At 34.3% G+C, this 13,789-nt stretch overlaps 2 protein-coding genes across 2 annotated transcripts in view; both read right to left on the bottom strand.

Moving 5' to 3' along the window:
- Window positions 1–8,801, bottom strand: part of LOC108691051 (zinc finger protein 90) — an 11,879-nt gene extending 3,078 nt beyond the window's left edge. Inside the window, exons 1-2 of the mRNA XM_018198675.1 lie at window positions 8,484–8,801; window positions 7,208–7,363 (exon numbers count right to left, since the gene is read on the bottom strand). Coding sequence (XP_018054164.1) covers window positions 7,208–7,363; window positions 8,484–8,624 — 297 coding nt within the window. The 5' untranslated portion in view covers window positions 8,625–8,801. The remainder of the gene's footprint in view (window positions 1–7,207; window positions 7,364–8,483) is intronic.
- A 4,165-nt stretch (window positions 8,802–12,966) lies between these two features.
- The window catches only part of LOC108691002 (proton-coupled amino acid transporter-like protein pathetic), a 14,960-nt gene continuing 14,137 nt past the window's right edge, over window positions 12,967–13,789 (bottom strand). The window contains exon 9 of the mRNA XM_018198598.1: window positions 12,967–13,333. Within this exon, the coding sequence (XP_018054087.1) occupies window positions 13,089–13,333 (245 nt within the window). The 3' untranslated portion in view covers window positions 12,967–13,088. The remainder of the gene's footprint in view (window positions 13,334–13,789) is intronic.

The following is a 13,789-nucleotide window of genomic DNA, read 5'->3' as shown; positions in this document are numbered from 1 at the left end:
TATATATATAAGACTATATATAACGAATTATATAAAATTATGAAATTTTTAAAATTATATATCATCGTTGAAAAAATAGGGTTTACTAATCCCGCGAATACCGATTAGGATTAATTTTATCAATTATAAGTATTTAAGACATTAACCTGTAATAAAAACTTTTTTGTAACATTAAAGGAACTTATTCTTCAGACAAAAATTTTTATTAGTTTTAAAATAAGTTTTAAAATTTTTTACTATACATATGTAAAAAAAATGCAACTTAAACAAACATAAATATAACCAATAGGAAATAATAATCGAAACTGAATCTTTAGTAAATAATTTAATTTTCAAATAATTTATTTAAACACTAAAGATCCAGTTTCGATCATTCTGAGTTTTATTTCCTATTAACAACACAAATATACGTAAGTCTCTCTTAATTTAAAGTCATAATCCGTTGACTGATGATAATAAGTGCTCCGAGATTAGTTAGCTTGTGTCATTATAACATATTACTACATTATACTACATTATATATTACTACATTACTACATTATACACTTCTTATTTTAAAATATTTATTTGATATTATCAATGATATATTCATTGTTTCAATTTTTCTCTAAGACGATCAACAGTGCAAGTAAGAAATTTTGCTGCTCCTCCAGACGGCAGCGTATGCTAATGCTTCGTCAAGAGGATCGATTATATATAAAACAAGATAAAAATTACAAAAGTGAATAAAGTTATTAAAGTCATCTAAAATATTCATAATTTCATTAGCCAACACCTATTGAATTTGCTCATTTTTATAATTTTTATCTTGTTTCAAGATACACAATCGATTTCAAGGGGGTCCCTTCAGAGGAAAGGACAATGAGAAAATTATTACGCGCGGAAGTCTAGATCCACAACCTTGCTTTAAGAGGCCGTAAAGCCATAAGAAATTTATCAATTGCTGAATACGAGAAAAATAATCCACTGTGATTGGTCAATTTCTTACGGCTTACGGCTTATTTATTTCTCCTCCGGTTCTACAATAAGGTCGTAAGTCATAAGCTCTATAAAAAATTGACCAATTACAATTGAATATAAGAAAAATAATTGACCATGATTAGTTAATTTCTTGCAATTTACGGCTTAGTGAAGTTGTGGATCTAGTCTCAGAGAAGAGACTCTAGAGAAATGTTCTAAATAATCATCATCGTAATTCGTTAATAATGAAATTGAAATTCATTTGTGCCCAATCCTTTTCTCACTGGCACTAGATTATTAATCATTATAAAAAGATAAGAATTAGATAATAATTTCTGAGTTTCGAAATGCACTAAGAAAAGAAATCTGAAAAATATATAAAAATGTGCAATGATCGAAAAGCAAAGAACGTTTTCCCGGAAGAGAGAAACAGGGAGAAAGAAGCTGCCGTGCGAGTCGATGGTCTTAACGAAAGAAATGGGTGCCGGTCTTTTTGAACACGCTTACCACACTACGGAGACCAAGTCACGTTCCAAAGAAGACCGTTGGGCTTCGAAATCAAAGAACCGAGAGAATAACCTTTCGATCGAAGAGAAGCTTTTCAAAATAGATCATGTGCGATCCAGATTTTTTTAATCACAGCACCGATCGCATGCGGTGGAGGAGAAACAATGACGACGAGAATCTGATGTTCATTTTCAGAGGGGTTGAGGTCTTACACTCGGATCACTTCAGCTGCGGCGGAGTAACAATAATTGGCACGCTTCGGCGAGACAATTCACTCGATATACAAACGTTAACACTCGCATGCGTATTCGCGCAAGCTATGCATGCGAAGAGAGCTTACGCGCTTTTTGTGCTTTTCGCGACGCATTCGAAGGAATATCGCGGTTCACGAAGCGATCAGAGAGAGAGAGTCACGACGCTGGCAGCCACCGCAGCCGCCGCCGATTCCCGGTGCGGGAGGATGCAAGGACAAAGAGGCGAAAAAAAAGCAGTCGACAGCGCACGGAGGGGATAAGCGCGAGACGGCCGGGGAAACGTCTCGCCGTCGGACTCGGAGAGAAGAAGAGAGGAAAGAAAGACGGAACCGCAGGTGAAGGGGGAGAAAGAAAAAAAGAAAAAAAGGTTCGACGAGGTAGAGAGAGAGAGAAAGAATGACGCGCGCGCGCGCGTGTGTGTGTGTGTGAGACGACGAGGCGGGGGCGGGAAGAGGGAATGGCGAGAAAGAAGTAAGGCAAGAGCCGATGACACACACGGACGGAGCAACGCGTAATACAAACGATGCCGTTCGGAGGTTCCCCGCGAAATGCACCGCGGCTGGCACGTAGCCCGAGGGTGCAACGAAGAGGAGGTGAATGCGCGCGCGAGTACGCCGATACAAGAGACACGATCGGGAAGCGACAGAAAGAGAAAGAGAGAGAGAGAGAGAGAGAGAGAGAGAGAGAGAGAGAGAGAGACAGGCAAACGGAGACCCGCTGGCCGGCGCGACGGTCCGATCGGCAGGGAGGAACGGAAGGTATGTGTTTATATGTGTATGCACACGGAGCATTGATTCGTGTGTATCACTCTCGGCGGCATGTACCTACTACGAGAGGAATCGCACGAGAGAGGAGGCTGAGAGTTGTAACGGAGACCGATAGAGCAGAAACGTGTGTGTGTGTGTGTGTGTGTGTGTGTGTGTGTGTGTGTGTGTGTGTGTGTGTGTGTGCGCGCGCGCGCGCGCGTGTGTGTGTGAGAGAGAGAGAGAGAGAGAGAGAGAGAGAGAGAGAGGGAAAAGGAGAAAAAGAAAAACTTCAAGGAAGAAGGGGACCGTCGGCGCGCTGGAGGATAACCGCGACGCGATATACCCCAGCGAATATCCCCGGAATGCGATACGGTCAACGAGAGAAATCAAACTGGAGAAAGTGAGATGCGAAATAACGAAGAATGACGAAGCGGCTGCTCGCAGTGCGCGATCAAGGGTGGCCGCGTGAGGGGTGTCGACGAACGACGATCTCGTTTAGATGATCTCGCTTTTATCTCTTCTCTTTCATCATCAGCATATATATAATATATATATATATGCACCGTTTTATTCTTATTCTTTTTTCTTCCTTCTTCTTTTTCTTGTGTGGTAATGGCACTAGTCTTCTCTTATAGAGTGCTTTATAGCCAATATCAAGTATATATATCAAATATATATCGGCGATATCCTTCGTACAAATATCGGTGCAAACTATCGGTGAACAATACCGAATACACGAGGAGCATCGTCGTTGTGTGCCATGCAACAGTGGCGGCAAGCGGCGACGGCGGCGCTTCGCGACCGGTGCGTCGGCCCGCTGACCTTGACACTGACATTGAGAGAGTAAGAGAGAGAGGGCGAGACTCTAGGAGGAGAGGGAGAGAAGGAGGAGCGGCAGAACTTACGCGCGCGCGCGTGTACACACGGGAGCGATTCATGGGAGAGACGGTAGGGACGACGAGGACATCGTTTCGCGACCCTTTTCACCGCACCCGCGCCGCGCCACCGATATTTCAGCGACGAGAGAGAAAGAGAATCACCCACGTAACGAGGCTGCGTCGATCTTGTCGGGGTATCCCGGGTTTCGAAACAGGTTTCTCAAACGTGCGCGTTGCGGGCCTGGCAACTCACGTTGCACCTGTGCCCAGGACTGCCGGATCGACAGGGGAGAGCAAAGCGGATGAGTTGAAAGAAGAATCGAGAGAGAGAGAGCGCAAGACTGAGAAGAAAAGAAGCAAAAGGAGATAAAAAGAAAGAGAGGAGAGAAGAGAAACAAGGGAATGGAGAAGAGATGGGATTTATGTGATGTTCTATGATTAAGTCCTTTTCAGGCATGACGCATGAATGAATGAACATATGTAAAGCATGTACAGCTAGAAGAAAAAATTAAGTGATAAAGGATGAAACAGTAACGTGTCTCATAGCACACGAAGATAAATTAATGAATTATATAAGATAGAAGAATGATAATATTAGAAATCGCAAAAAAGAGGTGAAGAAAAATAAAATGGAAAGAAACACATGGGAAAAGTTGCGGTGAAATTAAGAAAATAGGGGTATTATGAGGACGACAGAGGAGCACGACAGGTGGAAGAGAAATAAGTTGCAGATAGAGAGGAACGGGAAGGACAGTCGAGACGGCGAATGAAGGAGTATATTTGCGGTGATCATATTTTCTTAGAGAAAGCAAAAGACGAACTTTGAATACCAAACAAGTCTCACATTACATCTAACATCGCTTTCCATGATTCAATCTCTTCTTAATAAAAGGAAATTGCACGTTATTGAGAATTGAAACAAACATTTTCTTTTAGATGCCATAGCAAAAGATTAAAATAAAAATTTTAATTCCATTAAACTTATATATAAATGTTTCGCATTAAAATATATTTAATAATATAATTACTTAGTAATACAAGTACATAATATTATTTCAGCATATTTGTCGAATCGAAGGAAAGATTATACTAATAAAATCAAATGATAAAATATCAATTTTTAAATTCATATTCAACGTTGAACATAACTGGAGTAGCATATAATATCATCCTTATAAATAAAACTAACTTTGTCAATTGATTCCACAAGAATTTCCCGTTAAAATAATAATGATGATAAAAGAAAGGACAAAATTGAAAATTATTTTGAAAAAGATAAAATTAAAGGATAGCTACCTAAATAAAGGAAACTGTCCCTTATAATAAAAGACGTCATCATAAATATACTACTACGACTTTCGCTTTCTGTGCGCACGACGCGTCTCGCGGTCGCAACGCACCGATCAATAGACGTCGCGACGTCGGTCGTCTCACGCGCACGCACACACATCTATACATCCTCTCTCTTTCTCTCTTGCCTCTTTCTCCTTTCCTCCTCCTATTTATCCCTCCTCACTTTCCGTCGGCGTCTCGGTTGCGTACGCGAGGGTGGAATTATTGAGATCGCGCACCGCGCCGCGCCGCCGGGTGCAGCAGACACGGAAAGGGGGGTCAACGGAAACCCGAGCAGCTACCGATCAGCGATGCTCCTGCGCGCGTTTCCTCTTTCCCCGTCGCCTCTTCACAACCCACCATCTGACAGGACCTATGCTCCTGTCTGACCGACCAGAAGTACGGAAGAAGAAAAAAGATATGCAGCGATACTCCTCGTATTCATTGATAACAGTTATTGATAAAAGTTGACTTAATTTTAGTTTCACATAATCAATCACTTGTTGCAGCATTTTTCAAAAGAATATATTGAAGTTCATTAAATTACTAATGCTCGTTTCAATCAATACAGATTAATCTTCAATCTCGGTTCAACTTACTCTTTGTCTTTTTCTAATTCCTAGAAAGGAATGAAAAATAAATTAAACCAAGATTAAAGTTAGTTTACTGAGAGAAAATTATTTCGTATTTGTAACGTATAATACGTTACATATTATTAACTATAATATGTTACATATTATTATAATTGTAATTTGTTGCTAGAACTATATACATGGTTATTATTCCTATAATATTATAGCAGTAGTAATGATCATAATTATATTGTAGTAATATGTAATTACAAATTATAATTACAAATACCAAAAAAAATTTTCTTTCATGTATATTAAAATGTATAGTAGAAATCAATTGATCATTATAAGGAAAAGGAAAGAGAAGAAAAGAATATTGGGGCATTGTATAAAAAGTTTTAAGAAGACTCTATGCAATCAATAATAGAAGATAAGTGATACAATTTTTATGATTTTTTTGTCCATAATAAATGAAATATATAAAGAGAATTTTTTAATAGCCATGCTTAAATAATACAAAAATTATTTTTATAATTTAATAGTGTGATTACTTTATTAATAATAATTTTCAGATAATATGCAATTACTATAGATATGTGTAATTATGTTATTTAAATATTTAATAAGAAACGCGATAAGATGAAATCTTATAACATAAGATCACAATATCAGTTACCGCTGTTGCATTGAGGTCATGTCGAAATTATGGGCAAATTTTTTAATTCAACGATTGATCAATCACATTATGCGCAAATGCAGTTTTTATAGAACAAAATTTACATTTGCGCAATTTACAATGCGATAGATCAATCGATGAATTAAAAAACTCGCCCTAACTTATAACGGCAGAGGAGCAGAAACTGTAACAAATTCTGTAATAATGCCGGCTTGCTAAAATATATTTTAATTCTTGTTTAAGCAAAAATATAATATTTCAAGACATAAATAAATAAATATAAATATATAAATAAAACTGTAAGTTATTATTTGTAAAGTAAAAATTCTAAAGAAATAGTTAGAATTATGATATAATGAACACAGTGATAAATATAACATTTAATATATTACTTTAATATATTATTATTTCACTTTTGGCTATTAAAAGCTGAAAATATTTTCTATCTCTGAAAAACTACTATTCCGTCTGAAATAAACTCATTGCAACATAACTGCAATATTTTTGCAGAATACTATATTTTTTATGAAATATTATCGTTTATTATTTTGCAGTAATTTTAAATATAATATGCCCTATGTATCAAATATTCCCGATTTACTGATCAATAATATTGCATCAGTAATATTAATAATGCATTAATATTTTTAGTATTTTTATAACTTTATACGATCAGTATTATTGATAATATATTTCACTTTTAATTACGTTATCTATTGTACGTTATCTACTGTAACATACTGTGACATGGATCTTAATAAAGCAATACTGATGCTCGAGAATCAAAATTCAGATCATTCTACTTCAATTCATCAATTTAATTGCACACAGTTAGTAATGTTATCCGTTTTTGTTAATACTGACAGTATTATTGATCGTGTAAAGTCCTTAAGTGACACTTGAATACGAGTTTGCATTAAAACAATTTCCAACTTGTGGATATTTGAGAAAATTAGTTTTGTTTAGCAAGCAGTTTTGAATGAATAACATATCTTGTTTTTCGAAAATTTAATATTAACCAATCAATTGGTTTCGTTTTACTAATTGTTTTATTTTTGCTGTGTTTGTAGCCGTATATTCAATAATGGACACTTTCTTGCAATATTATAAATGTCATCATTATTGAATATTGCACAGATTAAAAATACATAACACAAAATTTAAATAATCAAAATCAGAATACACAATCTTGTTACAAGTTGTGACATTGTAATAATATATTTACTATAAAAGTTTCACGTAATTTAACATAATCATTATATATAGAAAAAATTTTACTTACCTGATTATTAAGCGTAACAATATTTTTCAAGGATTCTGCATAATTCTTTAATATTGTCTCTGTAGATATGCAGCTAAGACGAAATTCGTAGAACATATCTAACTTGTAGATGCATCTCTGACAGATATTTTTAGGCAGTCCATCCTCTTTCCCTATCTGTGACAAAATAATCTTATGTTTTATTAAAATTATAACTGGCAAAATCTGATTTTATAATTTTTTAATAATCATTTCACTTTGAGCTGATGGTTTTTCTTTCCAACTTTCACATTAGGATATAAATGAGACAAAAAAAAATAGAAAATAGGTAATGCTCAAGAAAATCAATATATTTAATCATAATTTAATCAATTATTTTTAACATAACAAAGTAAGATTGATTATCTTAAGCTAGGTCCATATAGAAAAATATATAAAACTAATACAAAAAAAATAACTAAAAACCTGTATTCATTTCTATCACAACATAATGTAATTTTGGTTTAATATACCCTTTATCTTTTTCTAATTCTTGGAACTAGAAAAAAATAAAAAATAAAAATTAAATAGAAATTAGAATTAATCTATTGATAAAAATGAACATTAAGCAGTAAATCGAAAATTGATTATTTATAGTCAAGAATTTTTTAATGAAAGAAGTATATTTACAACAACTCATGACTGTGATTGGTCAATCTGTTTACTACTTAAATCATTACCTACATTTTTTTATATGATCTTTAACAAAAGATAAAGTCATCAATTATTTCAATACTGGATTGGATTGGATAAAGCAACTCTCTCTGAAATTTTTAAGAGCAAATCTCTCAAGTGAGAAATCTCACTATCAAAGATTGAAAATTGAGCCACTCTTTTTCACAACTAGCTCAATTTTATCACTCTTCAGAATTACTCCGAAGAACTTAGAGAACAACTATTAGTAAATCATACCATGCAGATAGCTTTGCATATATTGCATATCGAATGACGCATTTTTTAATCAATATTCTTAGTACAAAATCTTTTTTATTTCTTAACAAAATACGAATTTTTAAACAATTCAATTCGCAATTTTATTTTTTACAGAGACACCTCCATGTGGACAGGATATTTTTAAACGTGCAAACGATTTTTAAAAAATTTCAATATAAAAGTTAAAACATACATCTGAACCTCACGTGTCGAATGGAAAATTTTGAGCAGTCCTCCCTCCCCCCCCTCCCTCCCTCCGCCTTCCTCTCGACACGACCGGCAACAATGCGGTCTTAGATCGGAGCAAATTCTCGTTTTTACTTACCACAATGGGCACGCAGGAACGTATTTTAAACAGCAACTGCCGCTGTTCGCTCTCCTTATCGAATATCTGCAGCTGATGATTGCTTTTGAGCGAGCACAACCGGCAAAGTTCGGCGAAACCGAGGTCCTCGTTCATTGCCATTGTCGCCTCGCGCGATGTGGAATGCAAGAGGGACACGCACGCACGATACACGCACAAACGGACAATCACCGAGAGATTAGGTTATGCCGCGCTGGCCGCACGAATTTGCCGCGTATCAGAACAATGGACGCGAAAATACGATGCAATAGGATGCGAGACTGTATGGATTCAAATTACCGCAAGCACGAGCTTCGTAGAAATTATCTTCAGGAAAAGCTATGAAAACCGATCAAGTCGAACGTGGTCAATTCTGCTTCACTTTTGATGCGTTCGGAGCAGTTCGGAGAGACGCTATTAGCGCTATTCTATCATTCTATCTTCGTTGATTGTTATACGTAAAACAAAAATAGAATGACATAAATAGCGCTAATAGCGTCTCTCCGAACGTACCTTTTGTCGCTACTGTAACTGTAGGCAGTGTAGACACAATGTTATGTGTTGTTAGGGGAGATCCATGATGCAAGTAGACAAGGGTGTGTTCTTGCGCATGTTTAATTGCTGCAGCCAATCACAGCTTGATCTTTAGTCCGCCATTTTTAGGCGGATTTTGTTTCAACGCCTGGATTGCGTTCGGAAATATCACTCGGATATCCGTATATTAATTTATCCTTGTTTAAACAACAAGAATAAAATGATATGCAGGGGAGCTCGGATGATATTTCCGAACGCAGCCCTGTAACGGGATTCTCTAAACATTTTATGATTATCCTTATCGTTAACTAGCGATAGCCAATAGCAGGACTATCCTGGAAGAAAACGCGACACTCATTAGCTATCGCTAATTAATCGCTATTATAACAATTGTCGATAAAACATTTAGAGAATTCTGCGACTACACTGAACTATATATACTGGAATGGGCATCGAGCAAAATTCGTGGCCACAATTGATCAGCCGCCATTTTAGTTAAGACGATATTTGAGCGAATCAGAAGCGTTCACGCGCGCGCTACGATCGATGATGTATCGATCGATGTACTATCGATGTATGGGAAATCTATATGAATATAAATGTAAACAAAAATAATGTCACTTCAATTTTATTAGTACAATCAAATAACATTAATAACATTTCTCATATCCTATATCGTTAACACATGTACAGGAATTAATACATTTAATATAAAAATTCTCTCCTGAAATGAAATAACCCAGTCAAAAATGATAATCGATATCGATTCGATGTAGATTTCATTATCATTTCTGACTAGGAAAATGCCCTTTTTACTTCTCTGTTTATATCCAGGCACACAGCACTTCATGCTGATTGTAAATTTTACAGTCGATTTTATAATCTTTTAAAGTAATCTTTCAAATATAACTCCACACACGATGATCTTACTGACATGTGCGTCTCAGTAAAAGATACTAAACATAAGTGCGCATGAGCATCTGAAAGCTTCTGATTCGCTCTTGTATTGACCAAATTAAAATAGCGCTAATCAATTGGTGTGCTACGATTTTCTATGCTTCACAGTGGAGATGTCTATTCTAATGTATATGTAGTTCAGTGTGCAACTAATATGACAAAAGTTTGTTCGCGTTATGCTCCAACATGTTCCAATATGTACCTATCATAGCTCTTACTCACTCCAGTGCGTCATTAGAGTGAATAAAAAATAGCAGGAGCATGTTGGAGCATGTGACGCGAACAAACTTTCAGTTTCACGCATAATAAATAATTAATACTCCATTCGTAATTACTTATTAGGTCTGTTGTTTTTAACTGAACTTTTTAAACGGTTCATATTTTCTCTTTTTTTCTCCAAGCTGGAGTGTAAAAATTTTAGTCACTTTTCATGAGCAGCTTAAATCAATTGCTTTAGCGACAAAAGGATCACATGATCAAAATTGATGCTTGGTATTCGTTAATTTTAGCAACGTCATCTATTTTGTCACTGAAAAAGACGGTTGGACAGTATAATCAGTAGAGGCACTCAGAGAAAAAATGCGTGTTCGCGCAGGTATGGCTGCGCAGCTTTTTTTGGGCCGGATCCAATGAAAAATGCAAGGTGACAAGAACATACATATTAGGTGTAGTAAAAAGAAATCCATTATTTTTCCATTATTTTTCAATTTCATGCAAAAATAATGGATTTCTTTTTACTACACCTAATATTATATATAATATTATATTGCACTCCCGCGTGAGCAGATATCTATGGCAAAAGAAGACAATTTAAGAGCTGCGCCATGTAAATATTTTTAAAAAATGGATAAAAAAAGAAAAGTTATGTTACGTGCAGTATTAAACAATGTAGTAATAATAATAAAAATTCACAATGCACTTTTTTTCGTTATCCCAAAGATATCGTATGGTAAATTTTTATAATTTACAAAAAGTAAGTAGTTTATGTTAGGTTAACTTAATTAAACATAATCAAATTTAATTTTGTGAAAAAAAATAATATTTTTACATTGACTACGTTTACACGGTTCTTAATTATGTTTTTTAGAGCAAAGCAATGGGCTGTTGCATGGGGTATTATATCCTCTTTCGATCCTGGATTTTTCAAATGTTAACATGGCGGATGCTCACGTGACTGCAACACGGAGATCAAAGGTGCCAACACGGAGTGTCCCTACTGGTTATACTGTGATTGGAGTGGCTTGTGAAAATGTACCTTTAGATGGATGACCCGGCGGATATGCAGTAAATTGAAAGTAATAGGGAGATCTGTCAATCAATTAAGTTTTGAGCTCATTTATCGAAATTCACGTGACTCGTTCCCAATGAACATTGCTCGTTGCAAATGAGCTTAATTTCTGATTGTATTCTGATAGCTGTGTCAAAAATATTTTTTTTATTTACAAGGTTGGTAGCGCTAATTGCGTTCGAAAACGTTACCCGAGTGTCCCGTCTATCCTTGTTTAACATAGGTGAACAACAAGGACAAAGATACGGAGATATTCGAATAAATTTTCGAATTCCGTTGTAAGGGTACATTACATGAAGCGCGGAAATGCGGAAACGCGGAAGACAAAATTAACTAAAGTTTATTAGATTTTCGCATTTTTGCACATTCTGTTCCACCTGTTTTAATCTCCTACTTCTATATTACTTCTAATATATGGAGCGCAATTTGAACGGAAAAGTGGAACGGGCAATTAGAAATTATTAATTTTTAACATATTTATTGATTAAAATGCTTGTATTCAATGCATATAAGCTGAAAAAAATAAGCATATTAATAAAAATTGCAATGAATTAAGTGAATGTAATTTTTTAAAATAAATGTATTTGTCACTATATCGTTCTGTTTTTCCGCGGAAATTATGCTCCATATAATATTAGATCAAAACAGGCGGAACAGTTGTTATGTCATTAATTTAGAATTAATTTTCAGATACACAAAAAGTATTCTTTTTCCGAACAGTTCTGAAAAGAATTCTTTTTATTGTATTTGAAAATGAACTCAGAATTCGTGATATATGACAGAATTCGTGACATATGACAGAATTCTTTTTACTATCTTGCAGTATCAAGCTCGAATCGTAAACAGTGTTTTATGCCCACAGAATATAATATCTAATTATATAATAATACATTATTAAAATAATAATTAAAAATTGGAATAATTAAGTTTAAGGAAGATATTAAATAATATATAAAGAATAATATATAAAGAAGTGTTATAAAGAAGTGTCAAGTATTCATTATTTGTACGATTATTATAAATTATTATAAATTCTACATAAAAATTTGAGGGTATTATCATCAAAATCATCAAAATCAATTGTAACAAATTAGATATTATTATTTCCTTATCAATAATGCATTATTGACAAGCTTGTCAAAAAAGCACTGTGATTAATATATCTAGAATTTAATTATAATAGCATAATCGAGTATCTCAGAAATTAAAAATATACCTATAATGAATCCGGACGATAAACTCTGTTTTAGATCTGATTATACACGAAATGACAAGCTAATGAGAAAAGAATACCGCAACATAAATATCAATCAGTAAGTCGACTTGTGGATATTAGCAAGTGTTGCTTTCTCCATCAGTATCAATGAAGTACGATCTTGAAATTAAACGATACATGAATAATGAGAATGATAAATTCGTGATGATTATATTTATAATATATAGAAATTGTAAAATTGTTAAAACAGAGCCTATCAGTCGTGAAATTTTTTTTCATTCTCTAGGACATTCAATTCATCTTTTCATCTCATCTTTAATATAAACAGCTGACAATACATAGTGCAGGAAATTAAGAAGAGACGTAAATAAAACAGTAAACTCAGTAAAATATATTATTAACTATATAATACTTCATTATATCTATATAATATTGAGATCCATGAGTCAAATACAAACGCAAATAACGAGAATATACAAAGTACATATCGTGCTAAAGTTGTTTCATTAAAAACCTCGTTGCGTTTCTTGTCGACACTGGAGTTCCAATTGTATATGAAATTAAAATAAAACGTTAAATAAAATACTAAAATTTATTTGCTTCGAAGGTTGATTATATCTTGCACTGAGATCCATGAACCAAATATTAACGCTAATAACGAGAATATAATTAGCACAGAGTTTTTCCATAACCGCCAATTGAAAGTACCCAAATGGCTTTCCCAGCATGAAATCGTTTCGACGGTAGCTGGGATACTGATGCCGAGGATAGAAAAGAATATTGCACCGACTAGAGAAATGAACGGATCCAAATCAGGCACCAGCAGCGCGAAAACCACTGTAAAAAAATCATAATGTATCATAAACATATTAAACATATTAATCATCCGTTTTCCGAATTGAATTAAAGTTTACATTTATAATAAACGTAAGAAAATCTATATAGTTTACATCACGTACACTATAGATTTTCAGTACTAGCAATGAATTTTGGAACATAGCCACAATTATAAAAAAAAATATGTTATTAATCGCATGTTAATAATATTCTGATTATATTTTACATAAATATCGAATAAATAAAAAGAAACATATAAGTTGCAAACGAGTAACACAATTTTTACGGTACTTAGATATTCGTAACACTGTATTTATGCGTGCTTACAATTATTCGACGCATCGGAATTCGTTGAACATAAAGTAACATTACATCGATGTTATAATTTCCTACTAAACAATGTAACTGTTATGTATAATGTAATTGTTATGTATAACACGTATATATATGTATATA

The sequence above is a fragment of the Atta colombica genome, unplaced genomic scaffold (genome assembly GCF_001594045.1).
Source record: "Atta colombica isolate Treedump-2 unplaced genomic scaffold, Acol1.0 scaffold38, whole genome shotgun sequence".
NCBI lineage: Eukaryota > Metazoa > Arthropoda > Insecta > Hymenoptera > Formicidae > Atta > Atta colombica.
The sequence above is the reverse complement of the archived record's forward strand: the minus strand, read 5'-3'. Positions and strand labels throughout refer to the sequence as shown.